The sequence below is a fragment of the Halichoerus grypus genome, chromosome 7 (assembly GCF_964656455.1).
Source record: "Halichoerus grypus chromosome 7, mHalGry1.hap1.1, whole genome shotgun sequence".
Classification (NCBI taxonomy): Eukaryota; Metazoa; Chordata; class Mammalia; order Carnivora; family Phocidae; genus Halichoerus; species Halichoerus grypus.
This window is the reverse complement of record NC_135718.1, coordinates 98,348,092-98,365,449: the sequence shown is the minus strand read 5'-3', so window position 1 is coordinate 98,365,449 and position 17,358 is coordinate 98,348,092. Positions and strand designations below refer to the sequence as shown.

Sequence of the window (17,358 nt, the reverse complement as noted above, 5' to 3'; positions counted from 1 at the left end):
ATTTTACATTCTCACCAGCACGTACAGGGTTCTAACTCCGAATCTTCCACAATACTGGTTATCATCTTTTTCATTACCGCCATCTTAGTGTGAAGTGGAATCTCATTTCGGTTTCTTTTTTTTTTTGAAAAGATTTTATTTATTGTTCAGAGAGAGAGCAAGAGAACACAAGCAGGGTGAGCGGCAGGCAGAGGGAGAAGCAGGCTCCCCACTGAGTACGGAGCCCGATGTGGGGCTCAATCCCAGGACTCTGGGATCAGGACTTGAGGCGAAGACAGACACTAAGCCGACTGAGCCATGCAGGTGTCCCTCATTTCTGTTTTGATATGCATTTCCCTAATGACTAATGGTGTGCAGCATGTACTTACAGGCTACGTCTATACCTTCTTTGGAGAAATGTCTGTTTAGATCCTTTATCCTTTTTAAAGCGGATTGTTTTTCTTTTTATTATTAAGGTGTAGGAGTTCTTTGTAGATTCTGGATACAAGTCCTTTATCAGATATATGATTTGCAAATATTTTACCCTATTCTGTGAGTTGTCTTTCATTTTCTTGATGGTGTCCTGGGAAGCACTGAAAATTTTAATTTTGACAAAATCCAACATATCAAACCTCTCTTTAATCACTCGTGCTTTTGGTGTTGCATCTAAGAAATCTCCAAGGGATCCTATATATCCTAAAGTTTGATAACCAGATGCCCCGAAGACATACTTTATCTATTTTTATTTTTCCATTTAATTTATTTAAAAAGTTGGCCCTGGTCCTATAGTGGTAAATAACACAGATAGGGTTCCTGCTCTCATGGAGTTTGCATCTACCAATGGTGGCATACTATAGGCAAATAAATAGAAAAAATTAGATATATTTTACATTGAGATAAATTTTATATAGAAAGAATAGGGAGCTCTGAGAGAGAGCAGAGGTTAGAGAACCTCTTTTAGGCTGGTCAGGGAAGACTTCTCTGAGGAGGTGACACTGAAGTTGAGATGTGAAGGGTAAGAAGGAGTCAGCCTGTGATGAGTACGGGAATAATATTTTATGCAGAATGGACAGCATACTTCACAATTTTGCTTTGACTAGTTTTATGTGGACTATTGGATTGGAAAGATACTTTAAAGATGTCTTACCATATGCAGATTCTTCAACCAGCATTTAGGAGTCACTTGGACAAAGCTGCTCATTATCTTAGTTCAGAAGTCTTTTGGGGACCCCAAAAGGGAGTGACGTATGAAAGTGACTTGGAAAAGGAGAATTACTATGTATCTCTCTCTTCTTTTCTTGAAAAAAATTCTCACACAAAATCCATGCCATGTTTTTCACACAACTGTCACCTATACAGTGATATTTAGTGAAATAATTGATAATAATTTTTCTTTCATTTCTCTGCATCTGAGTGACTACTGCTCACAGCTCAATATTAGCTCCAGAAGGGGAAAAAAAAAATCTTAAGAGAGCAATTGAAAAAAATGCATTTGTTGGCAGCAATTTCTATTTTTGAATGCACAGTAAGTTCTGAGCTTATGAGCTATGGGAAGAAAAACCTTTGTGATAAATAATATATTTGATAATGAGCAGCAGGAGGAAAAAAATAGCTTTCATTTGAAGAGTTCAAAATGAAATGGAATAAGTATGGGAAGGGCATCTTCTGCATCATGGGTGGATATGGAGGTGAAAGATCCTTAATTGTTTTTCTTGTCCTCTTCGTGCCAGTCTATGGCATATCTTCTCAGACCTTTCTTAAATGTCAACTTTCAAAAGGGCTTAGCTCTCAGGCTCTATGGCACCAGGTGATTTACTTACATTATTTCATCTTTTTAAACTCAACAGATAGGCATGTACGAGTATGCCTTTTTTATTTATAAGTAAGCTGAGATTCGGAAAGGTTAAATAACTCCCCCAGGGTCACAAAGATTAGCCAGTGCCAGAGTCAATGCAAATTAAAAAAACCAAAAAACCAAAAAACCAAAAAAAAAAAACAACACCCAAAAACAAAAAACCAAACCAAACCCAGGGATTTCAGAATAAAAGTCTAAAATAATTTTGAGAACAAACTGCTTTAAGCTCCTTCAGCATCTGGCTTTCTGGTGACCTAGACTCTGAGAGGAGTTTCAGCTTCCGGTTTTGGACCAAATAAAGCATCTATCCCATAGGAATATTAAGGCATCCATTAACTTTTTTTTCCCCTCCCCATTATCCCATTTGTCCCTGAAGACAAGCTAGGTGTTTGGTAAGTGCTAGAGAGTAAATTATTGCTCTAAATGGTGCTTCAGTGGCCTAATAAGGAAGCAGCTCCCACAGTGCCAATCTGTCGATAAGGGAATAATTAATGCATTCATCAAAGCAGATGGATTTCAGAGGAATTTTCATCCTGCTCTGGGTGCAGCATCAGTTTTTGCTGGAGTTTCCTGAGCTGGGCTTTGTGAATTCTTACCTGACACCCTCCTGCCCTGTTTTCTCTTCCTTCCTCCCTCCCTCCTGCAGTTCACCTTTTGCTTCAACTTTTCTTCCCCTTATTTTAGCCTGCAGCATGAGGCTAGGGCCGGTACAGAACGTGGGGAGTGAGGAAGGGGAAAAAACATGAAAAGGAACTGTTCTGTCCTCTGAATTGGCAGCGCCCTGGTCTGTGTGTTGTAATTATCGCTCCTCGGCCTTTGGGTTCGGAGGGAGAGTAGAGTAGCATTGCAAAGATCTGTTTACGTTCACCCTCCCACTCTCGAGGGCTGTGGGTTCCTCAAAGGCTGGCTCCGCGGTTGATTCCCTGTGCTATTTCCAGGGCGCAGGACGGTGTCTGGCACCAGGCAGATGTTCCTAGACGTTGGTAAGATGAATGAAAGGTGAGCAGGAAAGGCAAGGCCAGGAGGAGTACAGGGCGAGATGGGAGGAGGAGGAGGAGGAGAATGGGGCTGTGCGGAGCCCACGGGGAGAATCCGAAAGTACGAGTGCGAAGGAGAGAGAAATGCAAAAGGGGACGTCCCAACGGCTGGAACTGGGACGGAGCGACGGGGGTCAGGGAAGGCCCGAGTACGGGCCACAGGCGCGGAGTGGGGCGAGCCGACACGGTAAGGGCGAGACAAAGAGCAGCAGGCGAGGCTGGTCGTGGGAAGAACCGGGAAGACGGGGAGCCCTGGGCGCGGGGCTGGGGAGGGGCGCGCCGGGGCGGGGAGGGGCGGCGGCGCGGGGCGCGGGGGGCCGCGGGGGGCGGGGAGGGGCGGCGCGGGGGAGGAGGGGCGCGAGCGCCGCAAAGTTACTTGGCCTGCGCCCGCCCGGGTCCGCGTGCTGGCGGCGGGGCGGCGGGAGGGGCGAAGCGGGGCTCGGCGGCCTGAAACCCGAAACCTCCAGTCCGCGAGCGCGGCCGGGAGGAAGGAAGCGGCGGCGGCCGAGGCGGGAGGCGGCCGGGCCGGGGCCCTGAGCGGCGGCGGCGGCGGCGGCGGTGGCGGCGCGGTGAGCCGGGCGGGGGGGACGCGGGGCGGCGGCGGCGGCGCGCGGGCCGGGCCCGAGCGGGGCTGAGTTCCGGGCAGGGCGGGCGGGCGCGCGCGCGGGGGGTGGGGGGAGGGAGCCGGCGGGGAGGGTCTCGGCGCCCCTTCCCCCACGCCTCCCCGCCCCCACAGCGCTCTTCTTTCTCCGCGCCCCACGGCGGGTAGGGGCTGTGCTCCCGGCCGCGCTCCGCCAGCCGCGGGGGAGCGGGAGCTCTTTGTGGGAAGATCTTGGGGGCGCGTCCCTCCCCTGCGGCCAGGGGCTTCGGACAGGCCCTTCCCCCCGGCCCGCCCCATTTCTCCAGCGCCGCCCGCAGCCCCTTTTTCTAAGGCCCCCGGGCAGGGAGGACATCGGTGCATGCCCGGGACCCGGCTGATCGGGGCCGTGCTCCCTCGAGGCAAGGGGCTCACGCCGCGCTCGGGGACAGACGTGGGGGTGGGGGTGCAAAGCGGCCTCGCCCCTCGGCTGGAATCCGTGAGGACCAGGTAGGTGAGCCTCATCCTCCCAGTCGGGCTTAGGGCGCTGTCTGCCCGAGCCTGGGCGACAGGCGCGCCCAGAAGTCGCCGGGCCGACCCTGGCGCGGCGGGGTGGGCGCCTCCGCCCCTCACATCTGCCAGAGGGAGATTCGGTGAGCTTTGGGGGGACTTGGCCAGCCTTCTGAGCCAGAGCTTAACCCCGTGGCGCCTTCTGACAAAGGCAGGTGAGGTGAGAATGTCTGTTGGATGACCGGGATGCTCTGGTGCGCTTCCGAGAGGTCTGCTTTCCAGTAACCACACGGCCGTGCTTTGGCATCACTTTATAACACATCTCTGCGGCTGTTTTTGTTCGCTGTTGTTACCTTTCATCCGTTTTTGCAAAGTGCTTTCAAGAGCAGGTCATTTGATCTTCCTCACTGTGGAGTAGGGAGGTGGTGTGGTTTTGGAGGGAAAGATCCCTAGTGCCTTGATGTGTCCAATGGGGATAATGGTAACTTCGGGCAAGCCCATCTCAGTGTGCTGGAGGCTGGGGAGGACGCACATCCCCGGGCCTCCTCCCCAGCTGGCCAGCCTCCTCTTTCCCTGTGACCTGGCCCTGGAAATGAGCTGGGGAGAGCTCCTGCATGGGGAAATAAGTGGCTTTCCCTTAGGATCCATCCTGCCATGGAGACAGGTGAGGAGAGGCATTTCCCAGGCCCTCCAAGCAGAAAGAGGAGGTGGGAGGACCTCAGGTCACACAGACACGGGCTCTTCGTCCTCCTTTCTTTAACTGGGATTTGTGTCACCCATTTCCGTCACTTCTTCCAAAGCGCTCCTCTTTTCTTGTTCTAGTCCACACCTATCTTGCTTTGTACCTGAAAGGTGTTCATAAGCACTTTTCATATATACTTTTAAAAATTCCATTCACTTAGCCTGTGAAGTGCAATTAGCCTGTTTTAGAGATGGGAAAACAGACTCAAGAGAGGTAAGTACTCCGCCCAGGAGTCAGGATTGAACTCGGGTCTTTGGACTTGCAATGCTTTTCACACAGGCGGGTCCTTGAACTCAGGACTTCTCCCTGCCCCAAAGCTCTACCGCCGTGGCAGGGAGATTAGGGACCCCACAACAAGAGGCCTGCTTGGCATTTTAGAAACTAAATCCAAGGCCTCAGGTACTCATACCATTCTCTTTGTGTTGCAGCCCTGCGAGGTGGGAGTATCAGACGAAGGAGGACCGTGCGGTCAGAGGGGCTGAGCTCTTTGTTTGGGTTCCGTGGAAGGCAGAATGGGCTGAACTGGAACTGACCTAAATGTCCACCAAAGGAGGTACAATTCTGTGGTGTAAACTCTGCTGCTACCTGGGCCAGTCAGGAAGCCTTGTGTGCAGGAGGAGGGCAGGCAGGAGGGCTGGTGGCGGGGTGGGGTGGGGGGGGTTGCTGGTGGGGGGACTGGAGGGAGGGGGGGCTGGGAGCATGCCTCCCTATAAAGAGACAGGTGCAGGTACAACAGTGCTCCAGCACGTTGTTGCTTGACCTGAATTTGTGGGGGGGGGGGGGAGCTATAAATTTTTATGGGAAAAAAAATCTCATGTTTTTAAAGTTGGCAACTAATTCAAAACAGTTTTCAAAATGGGCAGGGCCACCAAATTATATGTGCAGGCTGATTGTTGCCTGCAGACTGCTAGCTTGCAACCTCTGGGTTAGACCTTAGGAGGCACTTGTCATTCTGAGATGCAATAAAGCATGACTGGAAGGGAGGAGTGGTGTCTTCTAGCTGTTTTTCTTTGAGAACAAAAAACATCAACAAAACTGGAGATAGCTAGCGGTGCTGCCTGGAGTTTGGAGGAAGGGTTGACTTTATGACTCAGGCCTTCATTCATTCAGCTAGTGCTAATCTCATCTGATTCTAGTCTTCCACCAGAAGAATGCTTACAACCGGGTGGTATCTTTCCCTTGGCCAGTTACGCGCCTAGCAGGCATTCAGGGCAGATCTGTTCAGGGAAGCTGGGAGCATAAAGGAAGGCGTTTTCTATGTGAGCTGGGGTGAAACAGGAGGAGGCACATCAGATTTGTTTGGGTTTGGTTTTTACTCAAGTAGCAGGTGAGAGAGCACTGCCATCAGGAGCACTGTCTGAAGTCAGGCAGCCTGCACCCACCTCTGCCATTTATAAACCTGTGACCTGGGATAAATAATGCAAAGCATGCTTAGAATGTACTAACTTTTTAAAAAAACATGAATTATTATAAAAGATTTTTTAAAAATAGAAAAATGTATAGGAAAATAAAATTCCCTCCACTTCTCTTTCATTCCCTCTCCTCACCTGAGAGGGAACCACTGTAAGTATAGTATTTTCTAGGTCTTCTTCAGCGCCTGAGTATATGTCAACCAAGTCTGGAAGTACAGGCGACTATGCAATACATAGTTTATTGATACTACACTATAAAACATGATAAAAATATTATCTGCCTTTCCAACTTTAGGACCAGCCTTAATATATTGAATATGCTTTTAAAAATACATAAATGGGGCTCATATATTATTGTGTGCTCTCTGACTTACTTTCTTGACTTAAAAATGGGACTTGGATGTCTTCCAATATCAAAAACATCGGGGCGCCTGACTGGCTCAGTTGGTGGAGCATGTGACTCTTGATCTCAAGATCATGAGTTCAAGCCCCACATTAGGTGTAGAGATTACTTAAAAATAAATAAATAAATAAAGAGGCGCCTGGGTGGCTCAGCCGGTTGAGGTCTGCCTTCGGCTCAGGTCATGATTTTAGGGTCCTGGGATCGAGCCCCGAATCGGGCTCCCTGCTTAGCAGGGAGTCTGCTTCTCCCTCTCCCTCTGCCCCTCCCTCCTGCTTGTTCCCTCTCTCTCTTTCTCAAATAAGTGAAATCTTTAAAAGACAAAAAAGAACAAAGAATATAGATCTACTCCATTCTTTTTAATGGCTGCATAGTATTTCATAGTATATATTCACCATAATTCATTTAAACAATCCCCTATTTATGGGCCCTTAGATTGATTCCAACTTTCTCACTTACACATAATGCTGTAGTGAACACACATCTCTGAGAGTATTTCTGGATAAAACTTATTCCTACCAGTGAAGCTGGTGAGCCGAAGGGTATGTTATTTTAAGGGGCGCCTGAGTGGCTCATTCATTGGAGCATCTGCCTTCGGCTCAGGTCATGATCCTGGGGTCCTGGGATTGAGCCCCAGGTTGGGCTCCCTGCCCAATGGGGAGTCTGCTTCTCCCTCTCTCTCTGCCCTCCCCCCAGCTTGTGCTCTCTCTCTCTCGCTCACTCTCTCTCAAATAAATAAAATCTTAAAACACACACACACACACACAAAAACCCCATTTATTTAAGCAGGGGCGCCTGGGTGGCGTCTGTCTGCCTTCGGCTCGGGTCATGATCCCAGGGTCCTGGGATCGAGCCCCACATCGGGCTTCCTGCTCTGCGGGGAGTCTGCTTCTCCCTCTTCCTCTGCCCCTGCTTGTGTGCTTTCTCTCTTACTCTCTCTCAAATAAGTAAATAAAATCTTTTAAAAAATTATTTAAGGAGAATTCCCTTTGTTTATTGTGATCTGGGATTGTGCAGAAAAAAAGATTGAATTTATTTACTTAGGTTTACTTGTTTGGAAATAGGTCGTATTTGGGGATGGGTAGTATATATGAAGCACAACATTCAAAGGGTGTAAAAGGTAACACCTCCCTCCTACCTCAGCCCTCTATTTATTTCCCTTTTTGGATGCAACTAATTTTTCCAGTTTTTGTGTATTCACCTAGAGATAGTCTGTGCGTCTGTAGGCAAATAAAATGTGTCTTCTGTTTTCTCCCTCTAAATATGGTAGCATACCATTCTGCTACCCTATTCTGCTTATGGAGTTTTAAAAAATTAGCCTACATCTTAGAGACCATTCCCAATCAAAGTACTATGCATTTTAGGTTCTTCCAAGTTTACGCTTAAAAAAAAAAAAAAAAGTTAATCAATTTACACTCCTCCAAATTGTCCCATGAAATCCTTTTCCAGTTTTTCTGTTGAGTTGTTTGTGATTTCATCAATTCTTGAGGCTCTTTCTAAATTCTGGAATTTAATTCTTTTCTTGTTAATAAATCAGATCTCTTGCCTTTTATGTTTTCTTCCCCAGCTTTGCTTACTGTGATGTGCAGAAGTGATGACTTTTTACGTGGCTGAATCTGTATCACTTTTCTGTGGGCCTCAAGTTTTCTGTCCTGCTTAGGAAGCCCTCTCCTGTCTCAAGATTAACCATTCTTATATTTTCTCTTTCCTCTCCATTCTTTCTTTGCTTTTTTTCATTTAAAAATATTTTACATTATTGGGGCGCCTGGGTGGCTCAGTCAGTTAAGCATCTGCCTTTGGATCAGGTCATGATCCCAGGGTCCTGGGACTGAGTCCCGCATCAAGCTCCCTGCTCAACGGGGAGCCTGCTTCTCCCTCTGCCTGCCACTCCACCTTCTTGTGTTCTCTCTCTCTCTGTCAAATAAATAAAATCTTAAAAAAATATTTTACATTGCTGTTTCTTTTCTTCTGCCTTTTTCCACGTTCCCTGCTCTTGGACAACAGGGAAGGCAGGGTTTGAATTTGTCTGTGAGCCTTGTTAGGCAATGTGGGATCTCTATTTTCTTTCATTTTTAGAGGGACTTTTTTCATCAAGTCTTGAGGATGAGTTCTCCCCTGGGTGGGGGAAGAGGGAGAATGGGCATTCTCAGTGGACATTGCTGTGCCAAATCACAAAACTGGAGAACAGCCCTGGGTGTTTAGAGAGCCACAGTGGAGGGGCTTGCAAATGAGCAGGTGGGTGAGCCTGGCAGGGTATGACCAGGCTGGTTAGGAGTCGATCGTCCAGCAACTCTGGGGAGGAGTGGGGGAGGCCAAAGGTGAGAAGATGAGATAGAAATGTCTGGTAGTCATCGAGGAGAAAGATGGGGAGGCTGCCAGCAAGGGTAATGGCAGTGACCATGAAGTTTTGAGTTAGAATTTAGGGATGCACTAGATGTCTGTGATAAGGAATGGAACCGACCGACCAACACTGATTGCTTCACATACAGCATCTCATAGAAACAAGCAAGTCCATATGAAAATCCAAGGCTCAGATATGTTCATTCATCTCCCCAAGGTCACACACTCAGATAATGGCAGTCGGGGTCTTAGCCCCATCAGGATTACCTGGCAAGAATGCTCTCTGATGTCCTGGGTTTCTGTCTTGAGTGATTTGGGCGGGGGGTGATGCTTTTTCTAGGGTGGTGAAAAACACGAAGACTAGCATATTGCGATGGTAGAAGCATTGATGATGAATTCCATTTTGCACATGTTCTGGCTGAGGTGCCGGGTGTGATAGGTGGGAGAAAACATCTGCTGGGGGGGCGGATATGAATCTGGAGCTCCAAAGGGTTGTCCGGGATCAGGATGGAGATTTTGGAGTCATCACTGTTCAAGTGGGTATAGAGAGTGCACAGAGAGAGATGCTAGGTATCAAGTGGGACTCTTCCTTTTCCAAGGGGTAGAAAATCCAGTTCACATTGGCTGAAACAGAAAGGAAAGTTACTGGCTCCCATCCCTAAAAAGCTCAGGAGCGTGTCTGGCTTCAGGCATGGGTTCCAGGTTCAAACGATTCTATCGGGACTCATTTTCTTAGCTGCTCTTGTCTCAGGCTCTCCCCTCGAGATGGCTAGGGGAGGCTGCAGGTTCAAATCCAGGGGGAGAGGGGAGCCGTCTTTCCCCCGCCACCCCAGCAGCAGGCCCTCCCGTCTCATAAACTGAGTGGGTCAGAGGGAGTTGGAATGTGCTGGTTGGCGAGGAATGAATCATGTGTCCTATCCATGAAGGTGCACGGACTGCAGGTCTGGAAAGGGTGACTCTCCAGAGGAAACTGGGGGACAGCTCCCAGAGCAAAGGGATGTAGAGGAGAGAAACGGTTTCCTCTGTAGATGGGAGAGGGAGAAGTAGCGCAGCAGGGGCCCCTTGGGGAGCAGCCGTGCTGACAGCAGGAGAGCTCCAGGTAAGCAAGACTGGCAAGGAATGAAGGAGGGAGAGGCAGGGGAGAGCCGCAGCGGGGGGGCCACGCAGAGGGGGTCTCAGAAGAAAATGAAGTTGGTCAGGGGCATCAGGTGCTGCCGGGAGCTCAAGGAAGAGCACGTTGGATTTGGTGAGGAGGTCATCCTTGCTCGAAGCAAGGACAGTCATTTATTTTACACCTGACTGGGACTGCCTTCTAGAGGCTCAACTTCCTATCCCAGCCAGGCCTGGGGCTGACCAGGAAGGGCCAAGGTGTAGGGAGGGCAGTCAGGATATCTGGGCTCTACCAGTAATTACGTGTGTGGCTAAGTAACTCACTTAACTCTTTGGGCTTCAGTTTCATGGTCTGTAAGATAACACAGCTATGCTGAGTTGCTCCTGGGGCTTCAAGAGCCCTGAAATGTTGGCGATTTAGGAATCTGATCACTTCAAACCCCCTCGTTAACCCTCATTAACCCTGGTCCAAGCTTTTCAGCTACCACTTGGGCTACAGCAGCCACCTCCTAGCTGGTGTCCCTGCCGCTGCGCTCCCCCTACGTGCGCTCTTGACCCAGCCGCAGAGTGACCCTTTTAAAACATGTCAACCATTTTGCTCCAGGGGCCTCTGTCACGCATGGGCTCTTATCCACACTCCTCACCATGTCCTGGTGCCCTTTGTGAAGTCATCTGCCCCTGACTCTAGGTGGTCTGCTGTTCCCCTTTCTTCCACTTCTCCCCAGTGTTATCACCATTCTGCCTCAGGGCCTTTGCACAGGCTTTTCCCTTGGCCTGAAATTCCTTTGCATTGTTTTCTGCTCCGATCAAATGTCACCTGGGAGAGATCTCCTGACTACCCACACTCCCCACCCACCCATTCCTTCTCCTTTCACCCTGCTGAATCTTTCTTCATGGTATCTACCACTATCTGGAATTATTTTGTATATTTGGTGCCTACTTGTTTACTGTCCATGTCCCCTCCCCCATGAGTGTGAGCTCCAGGAGAGGAGAGATTTTGGTACCTCGCTCAGAGCTGTGTCCCAGTGGCTTGGCACAAAGTAGGTATTCAGGAAACCTTTTTTAGGGGTAGCCGAGTGAGGGATGGGAAGGGGGAAGCCCGGAGTCTCCAGGAACCAGTGGCAGTGTGGTAAGGCGGGGAGGGGATGACACCCTTTATTCCTCAGGGCTTTCTATGATGGCATCTCTCTCAGATACGATCATCAGAAAAAAAAGGATTCAGAAGTGATATTACTTTAAAACATTGAAAAATAACATTTTCAATTTTAGCAATATGAGTTTAATTCATTTGCTGGGCTCTAGGAGGATAATGAATAAAACAAATAGTTTAGGGTAGAAACCAATTAACATAATAGCATTGTTTATCTTGTAATAGAAGTAGTCTTAGTCTTATTCCCAGCATAGTTTCCATCTCTTCTTTTCTTCTTGGAGCACGTGTGTGTGTATGTTTTATGGAGGGAGTTGTTTTACTTTCCTTCGATCTGTTTGTTAAGTATATACAGTAAAAAGTAGAATGAACTACAGTGCTCCTATATAACAGGATTTCTCAGCCTCCACACTGCTGACATTTTGGGCTGGATAATTTGTTGTGCGGGGCTGTCCTGTGCATCATGGGTGTTTAGCAGTGGCCTTGGCCTTACATGACGGTGCTGTCCCCTGAGATGTGACAACTAAAAATGTCCCTGGGCATTTCCAGAGACTCCTCCCTGGGGTGGGCGAGGGGAGGCAGAAGCTCCCTTCCTTTGAGAACCACTGATGTAGAATATTGGGGACTGGGGTAGTGATTGGGTTTGATTGTGATCTAAAGTCTTCTGCACGGACATTTTCAGACCTTCCCCAGCCATCCTGATACTGCTTACCTTAAAAAAGGTGAGATTTGCTCTTTCAGGGTAGGGGTGGTGTGCATGGAACATCAACCTCATCGCGGGTGGAGGTGTATTTCCCCGTCAGCCGGTCCGCTGAGTGCCCGCCACCCCCACTGGGCAGGAGGCCCGCCTTGCTGGTCACTGAAGCGGCTCACTTCTGGGCAGGAGCCCTTTCCTGGGGTGACCAAACAGTGAGGTTCAAGTCCTGGAGCCCTGGGCCCCTCATGGAGTCCCAGATGCTTCCATCTGCGGTCCCTTGCTGTGCATTCTTTCTCTTCTGTGTCATCCACTGAAGTCGTCGAATGAAATCTCTTTGGCTTTTGGGACGGCTGGGTGGCTCAGTAGGTCGAGCATCTGCCTTTGGCTCAGGTCATGATCCCGGGGTCCTGGGATCGAGTCCCGCATTGGGCTCCTTGCTTCATGGGGAGTCTGCTTCTCCCTCTACCTGCCTCTCCCCCTGCTTGTGCGTGCTCTCTCTCTCTGTGTCTCTCTCTCTCTCTGACAAATAAATAAAATTAAAAAAAAAAAAAAGAAATCTCTTTGGCTTTTGTTAAAATTTGAAGGGGAAACGAAGAATGGAGTTTTCTTTTCATGTCTTATATATCTTAAACATTTTTTGAGTTTATCCTCTGACAACCACTCAACTACCTGCTTTCACACGCTTCCTTGTAAATTCCCTTTTTTCTGTTACGAAATGACCCCACCATAACTCTACTTACTGTCCATCAGCATACAGAGTTATTACAGTATTACAGACTGTATTCCCTATGCCATACATCACATCCCTATGACTTACTTCGTAACGAGAAGTTTATGCCTCTTCATCCCCTTCACCAGTTACCCCCACAGCTCTACCCGCCCTGTGTCTGTGAGTCTGTTTCTGTTTTGTTTTTTAGATTCCACATGTAAGTGAAATTTTGTGTTGTCTTTCTCTGACTTACTTCACGTAGATAATATCCCCTAGGTCCATCCATGTTGTCTCAAATGGCAAGATTTCATTGTTTTGTATGGCTGAGGAATATTCCGTAGTGTATATACCACATCTTCTTTCCATTCGTCTATGGATGGACACTTGGGTTGTTTCCATATCTTGTCAATTGTAAATAATGCTGCAGTGAACATAGGGGTGCATATTTCTCTCTGAATTGGTGTTTTCATTTTCTTCAGATAAATACCCCAAAGCAGAATTGCTGGATCGTGTGGTAGTAGTCATACTATTTTAATTTTTTGAGAAACCTCTACTGTTTTCCATGGTGGCTGCACCAACTTGCATTCCCACCAACAGTGTGCAGAGGTTCCTCTTACTCCACATCCTAGCCAACACTTGTATTTTTGTCTTTTTTTTTTTTTAAGATTTTATTTATTCATTTGAGAGAGAGAGAGAGCATGAGCAGAGGGGAGAGGCAGAGGGAGAGGGAGAAGCAGACTCCCCACTGAGCAAGGAGCCTGACATAGGACTTGATCCCAGGACCCTGAGATCACGACCTAAACTGAAGGCAGATGCTTAACCATCTGAGCCACCCAGGTGTCCCTATGTTCTTTCTTTCTTTTTCTTTTCTTTCTTTTTTTGATACAAGCCAGTGTGACAGGTGTGAGGTGATATCTCACTGCAGTTTTGATTTGTATTTCTTTGATGGTAAGTGATGATGAGCATATTTTCATGTGCCCATTGGCCATCTGCATTTTGTTTTCAGAAAAATGTCTATTCAAGTCCTTTGCCCATTTTTAAATCAGGTTGTTTGGTTTTTTTGATATTAAGTTGTGTTTACATATTTTGGATATTAACCCCTTAATGATTTGCAAATATCTTTTTTCATTCAGTAGGTTGCTTTTGTGTTTTGTTGATGGTCTCCTTTGCTGTGCAGAAGCTTTTTTGATGTATTCCCACGTACTTAACTTGATGCACCTGGTTTAAAAAGATACTGCTTAGACCAGTGTGAAAGAGCTTAGTGCCTGTGTTTTCTTCGAGGAGTTTTATGGTTTCAGTTCTTAGATTTACATCCTTAATCCATTTTGAGTTAATTTTTGTGTACAGTGTCAGAAAGTGGTCCAGTTTATTCTTTTGCATGTTGCTGTCCAGTTTTCCCAGCATCATTTATTGAAGAGACTGCTTTTTTCTCCATTGTATGTTCTTGTCTCCTCTGTGATAGATTAATTGACCATATATGTGAAGGTTTATTTCTGGGCTTTCTATTCTTTTTTTTTAGAAAGCAAGAGTGGGGGGAGGGGCAGAGGGAGAGGGAGAGAGAGAATCTTAAGCAGGCTCCACGCTGAGCATGGAGCTCAGCTTGGGGCTTGATCTCATGACCCTGAAGTCATGAGCTGAAATCAAGAGTTGGATGCTTAACTGACTGAGCCACCCAGGCTCCCCTGGGCTCTCTATTCTGTTCCACTGATCTATGTGTTTGTTTTCATACCAGTCCATACTGTTTTGATTATTGTACTTTGTGGTATAGTTTGAAATCAGGGAGATTGATGCTTTCAGCTTTCTTCTTTCTCAAGATTTCTTTGGCTGTTTGGGGTCTTTTGTGGTCCCATACAAATTGTAGGATTCTTTTTTCTAGTTCTGTGAAAAATGAAAAAAAATTTTGGTAGTATTTTGTTGGGGATTGCATTGAATCTGTAGATTGCTTTGGGTGGTAGGGACATTTTAACAATATTAATTTTTCCAGTCCACGAGCATGGTACATCTCTACATTTATTTGTGTCATCTGAAGATGTTTCTTTCGTCAGTGTTTTATAGTCTTCAGAGTACAGGTCTTTCACCTCCTTGGTTAAATTTATTACTAGGTATCTTATTATTTTTGATGCAATTATAAATGGGATTATTTTCTTAATCTCTTTTTTTTTTAGAGAGAGAGAGTGCGAAAGTCGGGTGGGGAGGAGGGGCAGAGGAAGAAGGAGAGAGAGAATCCAAAGCAGGCTACACACCCAGTGTGGAGCCCAGTATGGGGCTCGATCTCACGACCCTGAGACCATGACCTGAGCGGAAATCAAGAGTTGAACACCAGGGGCGCCTGGGTGGCTCAGTTGGTTAGGCCACTGCCTTCGGCTCAGGTCATGATCCTGGAGTCCCGGGATCGAGTCCCGCATCGGGCTCCCTGCTCGGCGGGGAGTCTGCTTCTCCCTCTGACCCTCCCCCTTCTCATGCTCTCTCTCTCAAATAAATAAACAAAATCTTTAAAAAAAAAAAAAAAAAAAGAGTTGAACACCTAACTGACTGAGCTACCCTGGCTCCCCTTAATTTCTCTTTTTTTTTTTAAAGATTTTTTTTATTTATTTGAGAGAGAGAGAATGAAAGAGAGCAAGCACATGAGAGGGGGGAGGGTCAGAGGGAGAAGCAGACCCCCTGCCGAGCAGGGAGCCCGATGCGGGACTCGATCCAGGGACTCCAGGATCATGACCTGAGCCGAAGGCAGTCGCTTAACCAACTGAGCCACCCAGGCGCCCTAATTTCTCTTTTTGATAGCTCTTATTAGTGTATAGAAATGGAAATGCAACTGATTTCTGTATATTAATTTTGTATACTGAGACTTTACTGAATTCATTCATTAGTTCATTTAAGATTTTTTTTTTTTTGATTTGACAGAGAGGGAGAGAGAGAGAGTGCACACAAGCGGGGGGAGTGGCAGGCAGAGGGAGAAGCAGACTCCCCACTGAGCAGGGAGCCCAATGAAGGGCTCGATCCCAGGACCCTGGGATCATGACCTGAGCCGAAGGCAGATGCTTAATTGACTGAGCCACTCAGGCGCCCCCAGTTTTACTTTTTCCTTTGCAATTTGGCTGGCTTTTATTTCTTTTTATTGCCTGGCTTCTATGGCTAGGTCATAAATTCCTCTTGACAATCACATAAAGGAGGTTAATTTCACTCTCTCTTTCCTCATGGAGAATTTGAAGCTCAGAGATGTTAGGAGACACGCACAGGTCATATGAAATTCAAACCTAGGTTCGGTCAAGATTCCAAAAACTGTTTTTTATATTGAGTATCAGATTGACATAGATATTAAAGAGTAGGGGGCATATAAAATAGTTTCTCCCACATGCAAAGTGCTGTTGGGAATTCAAAGGGGAAACTGAGGAAGAATTACTAAGTTTTCTGGAGGAGTAAGTATCCTCACCTAAAATAAAAACTTGTGCTAACACATGCGTGTCTGACAGAATAACTAAAATGTAAAGGGAAAACTGTAGCTAGTAAGAGGTAGTAAAGGTCACTGTGAGGGTGGAATGTTCCAGAAAGTTTTCTTCAGCATTTTGCTGTTAAGGTGGACCTTGAGGTAGATGTTATTTACATAAGTGGCAACAAGGAGGGCAAGCTAGCATGGCTTCTGGTAGTGATCTCCAGGCTTTCCTCAGGCTGCATCTCCCCTTTTAATATCACTTCAGCTGGAGAAAATGCTTAATTACAAAAAGCTGCTTTGAATCAATAACCACGTGAAAAGTGAATTTTAGTTTTATTGACCACAACAGCATCTATAGACTCTTGAAGAATAGTAGTTTCCATGTGTGCAAGATGTTATTTGTTTGGTCTACAGACAGTGAACTGCCACCCACAGTTTGGGAATGCGTGACTTTGAGGATGTGTGATAGGATAGCTTATAGAGGAAATCAAGGTAGCCAAGAACTAGTAGCACTCTCTGCCTTCTTACGCAGGCCTGCACAGATATCGTCTGCAAATGTGCTTGTAGTCTCTTCGAGAAGTTTGCATTTTCTAGGCTTGGCCTTTTGGGAAATTGTAATGTTAGACCTTCAGTATATACTTGTCTGCACTTACATAGCCAGTTTCCTGGTGGTATAAAATCTAGTGGGGCTCAACGATTTTGCTTTTAAATTCAGCAGTTTCCCTCTTACTTTTTTTTCTTTTTTTAAAGATTTTATTTATTTGACAGAGAGAGACACAGCGAGAGAGGGAACACAAGCAGGGGGAGTGGGAGAGGGAGAAGCAGGCTTCCCACCGAGCAGGGAGCCCGATGCGGGGCTTGATCCCAGGACCCTGGGATCATGACCCGAGCCGAAGGCAGACGCTTAACGACTGAGCCACCCAGGCGCCCCTCCCTCTTACTTCTTAAAAAATACTAAAATCAGATGCTGAGCTCAGAGGTGTTTCAGGGGTCCCTGTTTTTCCAGAATATGCAACAGTTCCTATGTCACTTGCATGGCAGAGTGTTGAGAGGTCGAAAATCAACCCTCCCCAAAGGCACAGGAGGAAATGACCTTTATATGACCGAGGCCGTACTTGGAGATCTTTGCACTGATGTGCTCCTTTCCTTTACATAGAGCTACCCTATGACCCAGCAATTGCACTCCTGGGTATTTACCCCAAAGACACAGATGTAGTGAAAAGAAGGCCATATGCACCCCAATGTTCATAGCAGCAATGTCCACAATAGCCAAACTGTGGAAGGAGCCGAGATGCCCTTCAACAGATGAATGGATAAAGAAGATGTGGTCCATATATACAATGGAATATGACTCAGACATCAGAAAGGATGAATACCCAACTTTTACATCAACATGGATGGGACTGGAGGAGA

At 47.0% G+C, this 17,358-nt stretch overlaps 1 protein-coding gene across 6 annotated transcripts in view; it reads left to right on the top strand.

The window, feature by feature from the left end:
- Positions 1–2,714: 2,714 nt before the first annotated feature.
- Positions 2,715–17,358, top strand: part of GPR161 (G protein-coupled receptor 161) — a 47,725-nt gene continuing 33,081 nt past the window's right edge. For 2 of the 6 annotated variants that reach the window (XM_036076777.2, XM_036076775.2), the window contains exons 1-2: positions 2,728–2,817; positions 5,129–5,253. Coding sequence is in view for 5 of the 6 variants with exons in the window: in XM_036076775.2 (XP_035932668.1) it covers positions 5,238–5,253 (16 nt within the window). In the remaining variant the exon portion in view is untranslated. Of the gene's footprint in view, positions 2,834–2,875; positions 3,059–3,298; positions 3,441–3,631; positions 3,959–5,128; positions 5,254–17,358 lie in introns of those variants that run through there. The other 4 variants (XM_036076772.2, XM_036076771.2, XM_036076774.2 and 1 more) reach the window with 4 other exon arrangements.